Source organism: Zonotrichia leucophrys, chromosome 2 (assembly GCF_028769735.1).
Source record: "Zonotrichia leucophrys gambelii isolate GWCS_2022_RI chromosome 2, RI_Zleu_2.0, whole genome shotgun sequence".
In the NCBI taxonomy this organism is placed as follows: Eukaryota; Metazoa; Chordata; class Aves; order Passeriformes; family Passerellidae; genus Zonotrichia; species Zonotrichia leucophrys.
In genome coordinates, this window is record NC_088171.1 from 106,424,426 (window position 1) to 106,443,189 (window position 18,764).

An 18,764-nucleotide genomic window follows, 5' to 3' on the forward strand; every position below is an offset into this window, starting at 1 on the left:
TGACCTTTAGGTTTGTATGACCTGCTCTGCTCTGGCAGCTGAGATGCCATCTTGGGGCTTTGCAACTGCTGCAGGTCACCAATTCCTGGCTGCCATCCCCAATCCAGCACACATGTGTTGAGAAAGGCACCACTTGCTCCAACAGCCAGAAGTCCCCCAATGGCTCTCTCCCCACCACTGCTTTCCCCACCACAGGCTGACCCTTTGACAGATCACTGTGAGCAGCACTGAACCAGCCCTTGGCTCACAGGACTCTCCCAGAGGCAGATGCCACACTGGAACCTGGCCCTGCTGGCCCCCCTGCCTGAGCAAGAAGGACACCAAGCCATGCCTTCAACACCTTAAGACAAGTCCAAATATGCAAAGATGGATTTTGAAGGCCACCGAGCTCTATTTCCACCCTAATCTTAGTTTTCAGCAAGACTGATGAGCTTCATGCTGCTCTGCAGGGGTCGTGTTTGACAGAGGAGCCCAACTCCCCTGCTAACTGTGGTTCTTTGATTTGCTTCTATAGCAATCAGTTTAAACCTGTGCTTTTTACTTACCTCAAGCAGAGTCTCAGAAATGCAAGACACAAAAAATGCAAGCAGAAGTTAAACAGTTCAGTGTTGTTTAACATGCATGAGTTAAATAAAGAGGCAGCTGCCTTACTGTGCAGGAGGATTCTAATGCAGTATCTGCAGGCCCAGAATTCCCCCAGAAATGCTTGTTGCAGCCAAAAAGGCTTCCTGCAGCCATGCCAAGATGCCCTCTGATCAAAAGCTATTGCAACCCTGGCTGCTGGTTTGAACTCTGCCTTTCCACTGAGACCACCAGCAAGAAAGCAAATGGGTGTTCTGCACATTGCTATGAACAGCACAGGCAAGACAGAGGAAGAAAAAAAACCAGACTGCAGCCTACCCTTGAAAGTTATGCAAGAAGAGAGGTACAAGATGAGCTTTTCCCACAGCAAGGGTTCCAGCTACGATTGCAAAACCTCGGCAGTCACGCAGGGACTCTTCCATGAGGTCTCCCAGGGTCACTGTTCACTTCAAAGTCAGCAGAGAGGTGGCACAGCAAGGATCCTACTGCATTGGCACAACTGGCTGGCAGAGAGAATTGTCTGGAGAAAGCCAGAATGCTGCAGCATCTGCCATCACTCCCAGCACTGTGAATTTACAGACTGGAATGCCTTGAGGACCCATGGCTGGCTGTGTCATGGCTCACTGGGTGTATGGGCCCAACTTCCCAGGAGGCTCATGCTGGTTTCTGGACTAGTGCTCAATTCAAGCATTTATTTTTTCATGCTTGTCCCTCTCTTCCCCCTTTCTTCCCAAACTTGAGTTTTACCACCTGGCTAAAAAATGGCTCACACCAAACTCAAGCCAGAGTGGGACCCAACATACACAGACAGCAGGCCCATGTGAGGAGACCTTTTGTGATAGACTGAGATCAGCTTAGGTACAATATTGACCAGAGTACTTACCTTTTAAGCTTCTCTTTGCAGTAATTTTTTTTTTCTGAAAACCAACTAATCTCTTTTTAAAATTCTCCAGTCGTAGAAACTGACTGCAAACATTTTTAAAATTTACCTTCTTTGTAAACCTATAGTGTTTTATTTGAAATTAAAATGTAGCCATATTTTCAAGCCCATCTGGTTGAATTTGTTAGATTGAAGCTTCTGGTAACTGTAGGCTTGTAGAAACCATGTGTCTTGCCTAGACTAGTTACCCAGTTTCTATCTACAGAGAAATATGCACTTCCTAACATAGCAATCCATTCAAGAAGGATCATCTCTGTGAGAGCAACCCTCTTTCCATTGACCATGACGGAAATTTGGTCAGCTTAGATTAAAGGACTATACTTTACATATCTAACAAGTGAGACGAGTCTCTTTCCACATTGAAGATTTGTTATCAAGTGCTTTTTACCATGTAGATCTTTCTCACAATATAAACTCATCATTTAATATTACTTTCACATAGATTGCAGGCTCTAATATATCAAGGCTAATTTCTAACAACCATTAAGCTACCAGAAGTGAAATTACTTTAAGAACACTTGAGATTAATTTCCTTACACTCTTTATGACATTCATTCAAGGTTCATGTTCTTTGTTTCCTCTTGCAATAATTTAAGAGACAAACCACTGCTGGGAACAGTACGTGTCCCTCCACCCCCTCCAGCTGACAAAAATTGGCAGAGTTCAAGAGAAATCTCAGCAAATGGGAGAGAAAAAAATCACAAAGAGCAATCACTACAGATATTGAGATTTATTGCTGATTTTCCCTTTCTGAAAGGCTGTCAAACTGCCACAGTTCCAGAAGGGGATTATCTCCACAAGCCCTTTGGCCTCAGTCCCTGTGCCAGTTCAGACAACATGACTAGAGACCTGTGTGTGGCAGCTTGCTGCTTACAGAACAGTTGGAGGCAAAATCCATCCTTCCAGATCCTGAATTTATACATTGTTTGGTATGACCTGCTGTCTGCTTCAAACAAAAAAAAAAAGCCACTGGGGCATCCAGTGGGGAATGCTGCTTTTCCTGAGTTTAGCTCCCTGTGCAAGAAGCTGCTACTGAATGGTGCTCACACGGAGCCGTCAGCATGATACAGTGCAGTTTTTTCTTTACCACATCAATCTGATATAGTTGGTCTTGTGCTTTGAGGCAAAGGCTCCTTACCATCTCTGCCAGCTATGCTGCTCCCTTACCAGCACTATTAATAGCATAGGTTCTTTTCTTAATTTAAAAAAAACAACAATAGATCCCTTTCCTCATGTTTGGTTGCACTTCTTCATTCCTGCTGCCACTTTTTTCATAATTGTGTCTCTAGGCTGCAAGTCAGCTCTGTTCCAACTGGAGAGATCTGGTTCCTCTTTATGTGCCTGTCCTTTCAGTGTAAACAAGCAATGCTTCTCCAACTCCACCGACCACAAGGCTGTAAACAAAGTATATCACAAATTTAGCAACATGCAAATCCTACTTGATACAAAAAGGTATTATTTTATCTAAACACATTCCAACCTAGAGACGGTAACCCAGGTGATTTTTTCATTTGTCTTGCTAAGAAAATGCTGAAACCCAAAATATCTTATTTAAATGATCTCATCAGAAATTACCTTTCCCGTGTTTTCGGGCTGGTGCTATTCAGTAAAAATGCACAGACAGGAATCTAAATGGAGAAGGTTGCCCCTAGTTACAACAATAGCTGCACACCCCTACACTAGCAAGAATAGAAACAGGAGGCAAGAGAGTTTGAACCTTATTAGCCTATTGATTCCCTCTTGCAATTTCTGTTTGTATTCTGTCCTGAAAACTTGCCACTTGACAACATCAGGAAGAGATGTAAAGCCTAGATTTTGTGGACAAGGTGAAATCTGGGAAAACCTTTTTGTGCTGGGGTGATCCCATTGGCACAGTGAGGCCAGTAGAAATTCCTGTGTTTGTCTCTCTTGGTGAGGTTAAAGGAGCTGCCCCAACCAAAAAGGCACCTGTGCCCAAGCACTCCTTTCCTGTGCTGCTCACAGCACAGCCGTGGCATTAAGGCTGCTCTCCAAGAGTCAGCCCAGGAGCAGGGCTCCAAGTCAGGATGAATGGTTTTACAAAAGCCTTCCCTTAAATATGCTATCAACCCACTCAATGCATGCAATAGTTAATAATCCCCAAGTCTCCTCTGTTATCTCTCACTGCTGACAAGAATATGGTAAGATGCCGACTCTTCTCTCCTTTTAGAACAGTGCAAAGCTAAGTGTACTGACCTTTCATCTTAGCCCCATGGCTTAATTAGCTTATGAAACAGAAAAGCTCCTTACTGAACTTTATAAACAAAACAAACTTCTGTTAAGTTCATTTCTAAGAGTACTTTTTTTTCCTTTGGAAAAAAAAAAAGCATGTAAAGCTGAAGGCTCTTTGGTCTAATAGCATTACATTCATTTAAATCTTAGCTTTGGTGAGCTGTTTTAAAAACCACATAATTGCCCTTGTTCCTGAGAGGAAAAAAATATTGTATAACAACAGCACAATATCTTACAATTCCACAGTAAACAGCCCTGGAAAGTAGGTGCTACAGACAGTCTGTGAAGGTCCACTGGGAAGACAGAATAGCTTTGGTGTGCAATTACCAACAAGGAGCAAAAGGCTGCAAGGGCTGCAAGCTTTTCAAAAAGGGTCTAAACCACTGAGTCTAGCCACCTGCAGTTGGTAACAACATCTGAGTGCTTTTTTTCTGGAGAGGGTTAACCCCCATGTCTTATTTCAGCTCCAGTTATAAACACACCCTATGCATTAACTCCTTTGGAATCTATGGTTAGATAATATACCCTTTATCCTAAAGGAAAAAAATTCCAAAACACTACATAAAAAAAGACCTTAGAAATATTTTTCCTGTTTCAGTAGTTGTGTTGTTTTCTAAATTTTTAACAGAGATTAAAAAATAAATCTGTCTCTGACATACCATTTCAAAAATGAGACTGGCAATTATGTACAAAAGATAATAAACTGCCCAGCCTTGTTCTGTAAAAAGATGCCTGTACCAGAGCTGTTCTTTAATATCATATGTCTTACATCAGAGAAGAAGAATCCCTTTCTGAAAGACTTGAAATCTTGGAATCCAAATGCCCATGCAGTCCAAATTACTAGGCAAATGGAAACCATTGTTATATCTTCAAGATGAAGCAGAGCAAAAATCACAGCTAAATGCCAGCCCTTGATTTTACCTTCATTTTCCCTTGTGGCAAACCCTCCAGCTTCTGTTTATAGTGGGGTGACAGATAACTGCACTTGCCCATAGCTCAAAAATTAATCTATGATATTGTCCACGACCACACTGGAGCAGCACTAAAATCCTCAGTGATCAATGTTCTCATGAGTACTCTGCAGCTGCTATCATCCAACAAACTATTTCCAGAGCTTTGCTGCTAAGTCAAGGCACTGCCAATGCACAAACACTAACAGAATTAAGATTTAAAAAATAAATAAATAAAAGAAATATTTTTTTTTAATTATGACAATCAAAGTGTAACAGTGGCCCAAGGGCTAAAGCAAATTTTCTTGTAAACATACAGATGTGTTCATCATTTATAGAAGTTTCAGTCCATATAGGGCAGGTGGCATGTGTGCAACTACATGCATCTACTAATGCTCACATTAGCAAAGGTGCACATTAATAAAGGTACACATGAATTTTTAGTGCAGATGTCAGTGAATACAGATGTATAATCAAAGCCTGCCTCTAGCACACACGTGACAGACCTGCCCAAACACATGCAAAACATAGTGAATGGCCTAGACTAGGAGTGTTTTGTAGTTGCTTTGACATTGGTTAAGTCTCTGACATGCACAGGCAGCATGTACTTCCTAGAGCTAAAAAAAAAGCACAACTTACTTTAGCATTTGAGACTACATGTGCCTAAAATACAGATAGGAATCCATATCAGCACATAAGTAAATGGGGCCAGTCTGAACTGGAGATTCTCCTTTATATAAGGCTCTTATCACACCTGAAGAAAGGATATGCTAATTCCATTCAGTGCAGAGCTGAATCTTTAGGATGGCAATCAAACTGAATGAATCATGAATCAAGTAGAAAGAAAGAAGCTTAGAGCTTTTCAAAAGTAAGTAGATTTGTATTTCCATTAACAAATCTGTCCTCAGAGACACAAGCCTAACCCCATATTGAGAAGTTATTTGCACAGCAGAAGCATTTAGGAGCACCAGCCATGCTCCTTTGACTGTGTGCTACACAAACACAGACCAAAAACACTGCCTTCGACCGAAGAAGCTTGCACCCCAATTCTTTATATTACTACCTAAAAAATTCAGGTTAGGTGATTTGTACTGTGTGGCCAGACATTACAAAATCCAGATATAGCTCTGGAAAAAGTTTATCATCATCATTTTTCTCCAGTTTAATTTTATGCATTCACAGTGTGCAGTGTGTTAGAGAAACTTGAATTCACTCTCTTGGTTAAAAAGATACTGTCAGCAAACCTTGACTCCTGTGTTTTACTTCCAGTTCTCCCACTAAATCGCAGCATGACTTTGAATGGGTCATTTATTTGCCTATTGGATCCATTTGCCTCACTGTAAGATGTGCTGAGTGAATTGTGGTGAGGCTTAATGTCTAAAATGTCCATGTTCTCCCACAGAGGTAGAAAAAACACTTTTCTATTACTGTACTGCATCCATCATTGCACACCTGGTTCTCCTTACATGCAAAATAACACTGACAGCAATAGAACTTGACATTTAAAAATATTTCCACATGAAGCACTGTGTGAAAATTCATCTTTACTGTTAAACAAAAAGCTCATGTAGACACTTACCAAGAAATTGTTAGTACATTGGCAGTCATGACAAAGAAGAACGGCGATAAGCTAGCAGTGATAACCTGTTAAATTGAAAAGAAGGAAAAAACATTTTGTGAACTTGTGATATCACAAATGAAAACTAAAATACTTTTGCTGAAATCCAATTTCCATGAGTGCAGTCACATCTTCTTCTTTCAGTTGAAGATAGTACGATAGTCACACATCACAATTCGATTTTGACCCCAACAGAATCCAGGACAGAGGCAGGGCAGGGAACCAGAGCAGGGAATCCCTTGTCACATATCCCAGCTGGCCTGGCCTAGGAGCCTGCTGGCTTTTACTTGTTGACAGCAGATTGGGGAGAGCAGTCGGATCCCAGGTTCAGAAAGCCTTATATTTCTGAGAATGAGAGTTTGAAATGTGTTTATAGGTGTATAAAAACAAAACAAAAATTAACAGGGTACAGGGTTAAGAAAAACAACACAACTTCAGTAGGTTTATGTTACAAGTCTCTCATTACCCCCAGGTGTTCTGGGCAGAGAAACTAGAGACAAATGACTTTGCTTTCCAAGTCCTGATCCCAGAAACAGCTAAATCCTGACGTACAATGCTTTGTAACAGATCCCTGCCTCAGCAGCTACGGAGCCACCACATCTGCAGCCTGCGTGCAGTTTTGGATGTTTTGCTGCCAGATGGATAATGTAAAATGGAAAGAGTTCAAAGAACAGTGACAGAGTCATTAGATGGGGGGATTGATTTTCAGTCAACAGTTAGGATAAGCAATGCCTGTGGGAAAGGAAGACTTGGTAGTGGTTTACAAAAACTTGAGAAACACAAGCGCTGAGGAATGAAAGGAACTATTTAGGTTAATAAAAAATTGCCCAAGGAAAAAAATGAAATTAAGAAACAAAACATTTAAACAATTATCAGTTAAGATTTCCTAATCATTGTTTGCCTAGTTGACTCCCAGGGGAGACAGCGGAAACTTCATTCTGTAATCTATTACTTGTTAAAGCATTATTATATGTGCAGTAGGGAACCAAATGCCATTTTAGAGTAGATTCTGTGCACCAGAGCTTGGACTAACAGTCTGTTAGTCAATACCTGCTACAATTATTATGGCCACATTTTAAAAGGCAGGCTCTGAATCTGCCTGGAGTGTAATCATCTCCCAGGCAGGAGTGGCAGGTGAAGAAGAGAATGTTCTGTGTCCTCTTTCTGGAGTCCCATTCTATGAGTTAGGTGAAGAGGGGACAACAATCTAAATGCAGCAGTGAGACCATGCAGTGCCATAGGAGCAAAGGTGTTCAGTAGGGACTGCACAAGGCGTGCCTCCTCTGGCCTCTTTGGGGATGTTTTCTACTTAAGGGACATCCAGGTGTGCAGGTGGCATTTTGCTTCCTAGACATTACCATAACTCACACCTTGATTGTTCTCCATGTGTCTGTAGCCCAGGCCCCTGTCAGAGGAAATTAGGCAGGCAGGAGATGGTCTTGATCCAGACAGGATAACACATGACTGCAGGCCCACTCCATCCCTGCTCAGCAATCAAATTGCTGGTACCAATACAACCACAGACACACCTCCTGATACAAACTTCACCTGAGTTCAGTGTTTTCACACTTCCAGCCACAGAAGTATACAGAACAGGCAACACTGTATAGCTCCAAGCCAACAGAAAAAGTGAGCTCCTACTACTAGGGAAAATCAAAGATATGTATCTTCACCTATAGCCTTGTAACTATACATGTAAGCAAACATACAGCATAACATGCATTCTCAGAAGAGACTGACAGAGGACAAGGACAAGTCACAAACAGAGTTATGCTTCAAAACTCAAGATCATATTGCAACTGTGCACATTCAGTGGCCTGTCTCATAGTTATTTGTAGCCAGAGAGAGCTGATATCTACTCCAAACAGTAGAAGTTAACTATTCAGGAGTTGAATCTTTCATGCACTTTACCTAAAATCCAGCTGCAAGGCTGAATATCCATTAGTTCAAAACCAGTGCTCTAAAATAAGTTTGCATCTTGTTCTAGTGGGCTGGGTTCTCCCCTCACAAAGAGTGCAGCAGATGCACTGACCTACAAGGAACCATTTCTCATTTACTCTGGTGTGAATGCTTCTGGAATTAACTGTACTGAGCTTATTTTAGGCTAATGCTAACTTATTACATAAAAATATACAATACCAATTACCGACCACGTAAACAGAAACTAACAAAGGATGGCAGCTGTGGCATGCACAGAGCATTCTTTTCCTAAAGCTCATCTCCTCAAAGAAACTGAAGCGCTGTGTTTGAGAAGTGGCACAAGCTAAAGTTGTGTCACCCACTCCCTTGTTGAGCCCTGTTTATTAGAAACTTGAGAAGAGGCCAAGGGCAGAGAAACAGGCATTCAAGAAACCTCCAAAAACAGGCCCTATCAGAAACAATACACCATTCTACTGTGATCATCTCAAACCTCTGCAAAAATGCAGGCTGTAGCCTTTTGGACTACTGTAGCTGAACACTGTTGTATTTTTGAGAAATTATGTAAGAGTGTCTCAGTGCCAAAGACAAACAAAATGTGGGTTGGAAGAGCGCATGAAGTAAGTGTGTGTAAGGAAAGAAAAAACAAATCACAAACAAACCAAAAGGAAAAGGCGTTGCTAAAATGTCTACCTTTGATGATTTATCTAAAAGAAGAATATGTTTAAAAATGAAAAACAAGTTTTCAGAGAAGCTAACAATGTCATTTGTTCCGGGGAAGAATCTAAATAGTAGAGACACAGTAGAGAAGGTAATTTTCCTTTAAGTACATTTCAGTATTATCTGAAGTGTTTTAAGTGCACATTTAGTTTGAAAAAAAACCACCCACCTACACTGATGTTCTGAATGGCCTTAAAATAAAAAAAAAAGGAAAACCAACAAAATAAATTCACAACAAGCCAAGTGCAGTAATCTTTCTTTCTTCACTTTAAAGGTCATAGTTGTCCTCCTAGGCATTTAGATGCTTTAGTAAAAGGAATGAGTTTTCAAGACAAAAGAAAACAAGTTAAAGGGCAAACTAAAGTTAATGATTTCCAAATATATTTTGATGCAGAATCTGTGAAACTAAGAGGTGGAAAGGAAAATTTTAATTAGCTATAATATGCCTATTTTGAACAAAGCTCCCCAAGATTTTGACATACAGTCACTAATTCTATCAAATGGTACAAGCTGGATGGTTGAACGCCAACTATTTTGGAAACAGGAATAGCTCCATGGACTCTGCCTGCTTTTAAAGGAACTGTGACCAGTCAGTATTACGAAAGCTACTTTAAAAACATTCATACCCGGAAATTTTCTTACAAAATTCTGACACAGCTTTTGATGATTAGGAAAAAAATTCAAGCGTAGCATAACTTAACAAAACATTTCCATGTGAGCTGAAATTTTTCCTAAGAAATCATTTCAAATTCTTCCTTGCATGAAAAATCAAATCAAAACAAAACAACCTCCCCTCAAGATTGTTACCTAAAATAAATCAGTCTAAGTTTATTCTGCCATTCCATTGTACTGCAAAAATAAGACTAATTTTAAAGGAACACTTTATTAACACCTATTTGTCTTGGTTCCAGCTGTTTCTGTAGTTCAAATCACTGAGTTATTCACAAGTCATTTTAAATTTAACCAAAAACCTTGGCATTTCAAATTGTGCTTTGTACCTCAACCTAAACCAGTTCTAGTTCTTTACAATATGTATCAGCATTGCAGGAAAACGTGTATCCTTGATACTTCTATGGGATTAGGTCTGAGGAGAGTGGGTTGGTCCCCTCCACACAAGAGATTGGGCCTGAATAGTCAGGGAACCAAACATATAAATACTCCAATATTCTTCACATAAATAGTCTAGTACAAGGGATCCGATCCTGTTTCTCCTGGAACAGAAACCAGGAGAAAAAACAGAGCAACTCAGCCAGTTAGAGGCTTCAAACTTTTTGGTTTCAGGAGATCCCCAAATTCAGGTCTCCATTTAAAAGGTGAAAACTTCAGGCATCCCCATTATTCTGGGAAACCAAGAAGGACTCAGGTGCCATAAAACATTCCACACATTGTTTACATTTCCATTTACATTTAACAAGCTCCTATCAAGGACAACACAGTACTCAACCTCAGGATCCAAAGAAATCAATTCAATTCCAGAGTTCTAGAGTTTGCTCCTTACCAGGCTGAATTAGTGGCAACTAGAAAAACAATGGTATAATTGAAATGCTGGATAACAGACTCATGAAGCAGAAATATCCCAATGTGTGGAAGAACTTGTTGCACAGTAGGGATAAATTCAGCACATAAAATCACTTCTGCACAGGAAAATAGTAGGCATAGGAATAAATATGCTCCAATGCGCCCACGTTTTCTAAATCTGCTTTAGTGATTCCTGAGTGGAGGGAGGCACAATTGACACTAGCTTTAAAGGGTTCCCAAGGAACTTTGACAGACAGACCACTGCACAACTCATGATGTGAATGATTTCCTCCTTTCACCCTATCACTTTGGTCAGATAAGAAAAAATTTCCAAAGAGAAAGTAAAATTTTTCTCATAAATGTTGTTTTAAGAAAATATGAGGGGAAATGGAATTTATTTTGGAATAAGAGATTAATTCAGTTAACAGATAACAAAATAAAAAATAAAGACTGGAGAATTTCTAGCTGTAGACATTAAGAACAGGTAAGATAATTACTGAGCCAGCTTCCCTCTTAGATGTTTTTCTTGAACATATAACATCAGAAAACTCTGATAAGTCTGATATGCGGCTTGAACACAGGAGATGGCACCCTAAGGGTTCCTGGTCCTTGGTAATGCACAAACTTGGATCCTGGGAGATAAAGGAATGTGGAACTCTGCATTCTTTGCTGCCTTGAGTTCTCCCAGACCAGCTGTGGTTATACCACAGACTCTGGAGTGTCCAATTTTGATTGATTCAAACCAGACATCCCTGCCAGATAAAAGTGTCATTCTTGACCAAGCTATCATGGATCCCCTTCAGCCCTGACTTTACAATCACTTCAGAGAAAGACTTTCAGGCTGCAGAAGCTTGCTGCAGGTTTTGAATATTTAGCATTTCTGAGTTGTTCAGGAAGATATTGTTTATATAGCCAAGAACACCAATGAGGACATTTTCAAAAATTAGATTCTGATTTAATCTTTCTATCTGGAATGGAAAGATATGGTGGGGATTTAGTCCTGACATGACCATGATTTGTTAATATTAGCACTCTACTTGTACATTCCATATAAAACTATGTTTTCTTAAAACTTTTAAACTGCTAAGAAGTTAAATGTCATAGTTCTCACTGTGAAGTGAACACAGAATACTTTACAAAAGTTTTCTTTAGTTTGTGTACACAGAGCCAATCCTTGTAACTTCACTTCCCCAAACTGCCAAAACCTCTGTCCTTACAAAGACGCGTATTTTTTCCAAAGAGAGTGTTTTGAAACAGCTCATCAAGTTCACTCACTGTTCAAAATAAATCATTCTATTTACCATTGGGTCATCTTCTCAAAACATCAGGAAAAAGATTCTGATGTACGTAACATTTGTTTTCATTCTACTGTCGGAATTAAAGTAATATCAAGCTTTTTATAGACATAATATTTGTTCTGTCCCTCTTCTGCATGGTTTAACCGGCTGCTAAGATAATCATCAAAAATCACCAGGGAAATGGATCATTGTTAGGGCCACTGAAAACAGCTACATCAAGATAATCCAGTGCTACCAAGAAGATAAAAATTACAACAGGAAAACATCAATAACAACACATAATTTTATTCTTGAGGGAGAGCCACTGAAATAATTTCCCAGATTTAAGAGTTATATCTCTTTTGTACATATGTTTACCGCAGAGTAAGCATATGTTACATGAGCATACAAAATGTTTCCATGCCAGGAATGGAAATATGTCAAACCCCCCCCAAAATCTTCAGAATAGAAAAAAAGAACAACTAATATTTTAATGCCATCCTCTGTACTCATTAATTCACATGAATTTTCTAAGCTTTTAATACCATTTCTCTTTGTTTGCATGTATTTTCCATCTCAGGTGGCCTACAAGCCATTTCCATCTAGCTCTCCTCTACTTTCCTTCATCCAAATTTAAGACAACGAAACATTGCCAGATGGGTAAATTCTCTGCAGCTTAGCAATAATACTTTCATTCACACACATCCAGCAGCTACAGAACCAGTTGAACAGATGAAGGCATTTACTGGGACAGCCAAATACATGGAAGAACACTGAGGGACTGGGATCTCCGCTGTCCAAACCCCAACTGATGTGGTCCAGCATGTACTGCCAAGTCTTTTTAAAATAACCCAGACTTGTGAGATTTTTATAGAGCAGGTGCTGACTGTGAGGTTTCAAGCTGCAGAAAGTCAGCAATATTTAAGGAGAGGCACCAATGACCACCTGTAAGCTCACTGATTGTGCAGGGCTGGTACTGTCCCTGGAAATCTGACATGAGTTGGCAGCAAAAATCCCTGCTAAATATGACAAACATGGTACATGCCCTCCCTCACAAGAAAGAGAGGATGGGACTAGAACTAATGTCAAGTCTGACTGGATTGCTGGCATTTGGGCAAGGAAAAAAAAGTACAAACAAAGTGTGTAGAAAAAAAACCTATTTTTTTTCCTATGGTGATCAAACAAAACAAAGCATTGTTAGCAGCAGCAGATACTGTGCACAGGAGATGTCTTCCATTGTGAGCAGAATTAAGCATCTGAATGAATCCTGCATGCAGAAAGAGACCAAAATCAAAGTAGCATTAGCTATTTAATTTTAGGCCAGCTTTGGAGATGATCACAGAAAAGAAACTTCCCTGGAAGCTTTCAATTATATTGCCTATTGCAATGACAAAACTTTCCATGAAATCATTAGAAGCTCAAAGGCTCTTCACAAATCGGTTTTACCATACCAAGGTCAATCTCTGGTTAAAAAAGATATAGCAAATTCAGGCAAAATGCCTCTGACCAACTCTCCTTTAAAGTCTCCTCTCCCTAGATACTAATTTAGTTGTATTAATCAATACAATGAAACAAAGTCTGAGACCTTTCAACTTTGTTCTGAGGGTCTGCTGTTACCAATCAAAAGTAAGGTAAAATTTGCTGCTTAACATAAGGGCTTCAGGTGATAATGCAGCCCCCTGAAGGAGCACTGCTAGTAAATCCACTGACAAGGAAGGGTTCTAGTCAGCCACACAACTTTTTCCAAGGAAAGGCAATGAAGCTTTAACCTTGAGCCACTAAAATAATGACTCTTCCCAAAAGAAACAGTAGTGCCATGATCCTTCCTGAAAAGCTGAGGAGCCCAAACAAGGGAAAGAAACAATTCAAAGTGAAATAAATTGGAGGAAAGGGGAAAGCAAAACAGGCTTCACTCTCAGTTCTGCCCATTAGTTTAACACTAACTTGAGCACATCTGCTGTGTTACCCTCAGCCTGACCAAAGTGTAGACGTGCCCTGAGGGATTTCATCCCCTGACAGACTTCACTGGAGACTGGCAGCCTATGAAATCAGCAGGCAATGAAAGGAGTTTGTGCGTTACAGCATATTTAGGTGCACATTGCTCGTAGGAGGAGCAATGCTCTGCTCCAGTCTTTTGAAGGAAGAAAACCCTTTAACCCTTCTGAAATACAAGCTGCTCCTTAAAGGATAACCTGGTGATGCTGGCACCATGGCAACAGTGGCACCATGGCAACGGTGACAGTCAGTACCTTCATGATCCACACAGCTTTGATCCAGCCACACAGAAGTTTTTCTAGCTGCTGTAAATTTCTCTAAGAACATTTATTTCATATTTGCCCAAATGCCTGCACTCATCCCCTTCTCTAAAGCATCTATTTTCTAAAAGGAGGTTTTGGCCACTCTCTTCTGCCTTTTCTTTATATTTTATCTTTCTTCTTTCTGTGTTTTTTTTTTTAGCATTATAAAAGCAATGATGGTAATATCCAGGGCTTAAGAACACAATTAATTCCATGTATTGTGACTCAAAAGCAGGCAGAGTTTCAACATGCCTTAGCAGTCAAATGCCTAATGATAATGATAAAATTTGGTTCTAGAGTAAATGAGTCTATCTGTATTTCATAGGAATAGATTCTGACAAAGCTTAAAATCACCTACATGTTACATTTAAAATATAGAACATACTAAAAGCAGGGGGAGAGGGTAGATCAAATAACACACAACCAGCAACTCACCCTCAAAAATATTTTCACAACAAAAGCAGGACAAATGCATGCCTCTAGAAAAATCATCAGATATTTTAGGGTGGTTTCTCTTTTTTTACATTACAAATACCTAAACCAATAATCTCTGTACTGCAGATGAATATTTCTATATATTAGCTTTTTGACTGCTATGAAAAAATAGATTTCCTAATTAGCCCTAGTATGTGCTTAGAGAGAAGATAATCCTCTGTATTTCTGTGGCTGAGTACCTCTATGCAGTTCCAGTATTTAAAGAATTAGGTATGCATCCTCTCTACTTTCTATCACATTTATGAAGATTTTTTTCAGTGCTGTTTTCTGTAAGTTCTTTTTTTTTGATTTGATGACCAATATAACCATGATGCTGATCCTACAAGTGCAAGGTGGGGCCAACAGGTGGTTGAATCATTAAAGCTTCCTTAAAGTCATTGAGCATCCTGTTTAACCAGATTAATGCATGATCAATGTACAATCCTTTCAGATTCATACGCTATAATAACTAGTTTTTAGCCCTGAGCATCATGTGAATATCAAAAGAACTGCTGAACTGCTGTCTAACCTCATCATTATTTAATTCTGCATAAGACAAAAGTGGCCAAGCTATTGTGCCTGCACCGTATGCATCTCATCAGCAGTCTGGCTGCAGGAGTAAATGAACCATTAAGGTTTCATTTCTTGCCTTTGAATCACTTCTAGAGAATCCTCTGCCTTCACCTCTTTGAGGTATGTGCCACCTGTCTTGCTGCTCTCAGCCATACCAAGACTTTAAATATAGCTCCTAGATGGCCATTTTGAATCCTGGCCTTAATTTTCTTGTCTCTCCAGTGTTGTTCCCTTTTTTAAATTTTACAATAGCCACCACAAAGATATGATGATTATTTAAGTTGCAGAAACATCTTAGAATGTTAAAGAACAGTAAGGAAAGAAGGATATGTGGATTATAGAATGTAATTAAGAGAATCTATGTAAGAAAATTCTCCTCTTATGAGAAACAGGATATCATGGTCACATTTACAATGATCAAAGAAGAATTGCCTTTTCAGCAAGACCTGTATCTATCCTATTACCGTGTATCTATATATGCATTTACATATAAATGTGTACTATATATGTACACACTGCAGAAATACATAAATATATATGACTGATGAGATGGGACAGAACTATTACAAGCACATTATAATTTATTCTGCTTTCCTCAAAAAAATTCATACATTTAAAGAAAATCAAAACTCTTTGCGCCTTGGAAAATACCACATTGGGTTGAAAATTATGGTGATTGTAGTGAATTCCTTCTGAACAACAAATAGCCACTTTACACTACCTTCATTCAGACATAAAGATCAGAATTTCTGATCAAAGACAAAGCCACAAGAAGAATCATATGCCCTCTACTATTGGAGATAATGCCCAACACACCCATTTTCTCTTCTAAGACTAAGAGCAGTGACACCAATCTTCAGTCTATAAAGGGGCTATAGTACAGAACCCAGTTTTAACAGTACCTCTGCTCATATTTTAAATATTTCTCTTACATGTGCCCATCTGTAATCCAGATACTGTTATTACTTTCAGAGTTCCAGTTCTAAGGACACAGCCTGCACAATTCTTGTATAATTGCTGTTCCTGAGCATGCTTTGCTGATCTGGAAATACAATCAATCATGATCCAAACAGGTGTGTGCACATGCTCCAGACTAACAGCATCTGTTCAGGTCAGGTCTGCAAACAAGAGGCACAATCCATACAGCTGAAGCTTTGCCAAGCAAGGACAACAGAAGTCATTTAATGGGGGACACAAGAAGGCTTCTTTATACCAAATAAATTTGATTTTCTTTGAATTTGCTGAGAAGTATTTTGCCCATTCTTGCTATTTCACCAAATTTAAGACCCAACACCCCCTGTTTCCTGTAGATGCTTCATGCATTATAATGCTTAACTGTACTTTTCCTGTATCTTTTCAGCCTGTCAAGGAGTCTCTTTTGCTTATAGGCTGCCTCATTACTGCAAAGGCCTTAAATGGCTCCTGACATTTAGCTTCTCCCCTGAAACTTCCAAGTTCAGAAGCTGACAGTGCAATATGATTCATCATCTTGTTAATATTTTATGAATTATTAAATATTTGTGCAATGGAATAAGCATTTCAACAACAACCACAACTGTAAAGTTCTACCTGCTAGGACACAGACAAAAAGTGTATTGGACTAAGATAAGGTTGAATCAAGTATTGGATGATGGTAGAGGATTTGGGAGAATTTATGAATCTCCCCTAATGCAGCAAGTCTGGCATCACAGAAAAGGAGGTATTTGTATCTTGACTTTAGCTGATACAAAACTTACATCTCATGGCATGAAGGTTTTTAATCTTTCCTTTTATCTCCAAGAAAAACTTCCATAAAATGTCTACTATTGCTGAAATTGCTCAGTCCCTTGGAACCTTTTAAGCAGATCCAAGCCTGTAAAATATCTCTTTACTTTTACTCAGTCTCAGTATTATCTTCTCCTTCAGACACTGAATTTTACTGATCAATAATATGGTACACTGTGTAAAACAATTACTTTTTCTATCTGTTTTGAGAAGTATTGATTTTCAGTTTTGAGCAGCAGTCAGCTGTACTAACCCTCTGCTGCTGCAAAATACCACAATGAAATACACTTCATTTCATGTTATGCTCAGCAAGAGCTAGCCTTCTGGCATTCCAAGTTATTCTTCATCTCATGAGATCATGAAGATAATCCAGACGAAACAACCATGATTTTCATTGTCACACTTAAGTGGTGAATTTAACAGCCAAACTAACAGTTTGCTATGGATATCTGACAAGAAAGCAGCTGGCTCCTTAGGGAGGAATGAGCTCAGCATCTGCCTGTGCCTATCTTCTTCCCAAGTGCTGGATGCCCATGAGTGGGCATCAATCAAGAATCAATCAGGTTACTATAACTGCCTTGCAGGAGAGGATGCACTTCCAAACAGGTGAATCATGACCTCCACAGCAGCAGCTCAGTGCTGACTCAGCTGGCATCCAGGAGAAATGACAAAGCTGGTTCCAGCAGACAGTGTGTACATTAGATAAAACCTTCACAAAACACAGAAGCCTGAGAGCGGTAAATGCCCCCTGAGCAACCTGGGAACCTGACAGCAACTTTTCCATATAGGCCTCAGGTGGGTGAATACCCACCCAGCTGTGCACTCTGAAGTCACTGCCATAACTGGTCCAAAGATCCAGATGGGGACTAGCCCAAGACTAATCACATGTGGAGCCCTTTACCATAGAGGGGGGTGATGAGTGGTTGAGTGGGATGCTGCACACATTCTCAGAGATTGCTCTTTCCATGCCAGATTGCCCGAAGCTCTCATGCTGAACATTGCAGACTGAGGCTGTTGTCAGTACAAGATCTGTGCATTTCTTGGGCGCATCTTCAAATCCCTCCTTGCCCCCAGTGTCACTGCTACAAGAGAACTGACCTTGTACATGCTGCTTTTCTTATGTGTGGAAAGGCTGAAAAGGTTCAAGGGGGCTGTGAGAACCAACGAGGATGCCCAGCTTAAGGGGAATATTTTAGTGAAAAGAAATGCAATGCTATTCTCCATTGTTAAAATCTATAAACACACCTGAACTTCTTATGTTCCTCGTCAACATTATCAGATGTAAAACATTTTTCTGTCATGACTAATTCAGAACTCTGTGGAGGATATCAGCAGTATCAAAATAGCATAGGAAACTTTGGAATGCGTAATCAAGGGTTTTTTTAAAAAATCTGTTAGCAAAAATAGCAAGTTTCCATCAGCCTCTCTCCCAGATGACACTTACAGTTTTGGTATTTCTATGCATGTATAAAGTCCATTTCCTATTGTATTTCCCATCTCACAGCTCCTTTGGGAAAACCTAATTCATAAACAAACAATTCCCAGAGAAGATAACTAAATCTCTCCACTGACCCCTTTCCATACTACCCAACAGGAATAACAGAGGCACAGTCTCTGCATTGCCATTCTTTGGTGTGTTTATACTGTTTTAGTAATGATGTAATGGAAAGAAAGTGACATGCTATTATTACTGTTGTTATGCTAAGGACTGCAAGGAAGAATTGATTTTCTTTAAGGTTTTATTTTTCCATTTAAAAATGACAGCCTTTCCAGGGCTTTCTAACCATTAAATGTTACAAAAGGTCAAAATATTCCATCAGAAGCCTTAAAAAATGTGATATGTGAAAAAATATTTTTTAAAAGCATTTATTTAGCTGATCAATT

At 39.5% G+C, this 18,764-nt stretch overlaps 1 protein-coding gene across 2 annotated transcripts in view; it reads right to left on the reverse strand.

Moving 5' to 3' along the window:
* Window positions 1-2,234: 2,234 nt before the first annotated feature.
* Window positions 2,235-18,764, reverse strand: part of TMEM241 (transmembrane protein 241) — a 54,831-nt gene continuing 38,301 nt past the window's right edge. The window contains exons 14-15 of one of the 2 annotated variants that reach the window (XM_064703487.1): window positions 6,302-6,366; window positions 2,235-2,916 (exon numbers count right to left, since the gene is read on the reverse strand). In XM_064703487.1, the coding sequence (XP_064559557.1) occupies window positions 2,856-2,916; window positions 6,302-6,366 (126 nt within the window). In that variant the 3' untranslated portion in view covers window positions 2,235-2,855. The remainder of the gene's footprint in view (window positions 2,917-6,301; window positions 6,367-18,764) is intronic. The other variant, XM_064703488.1, reaches the window with a different exon arrangement.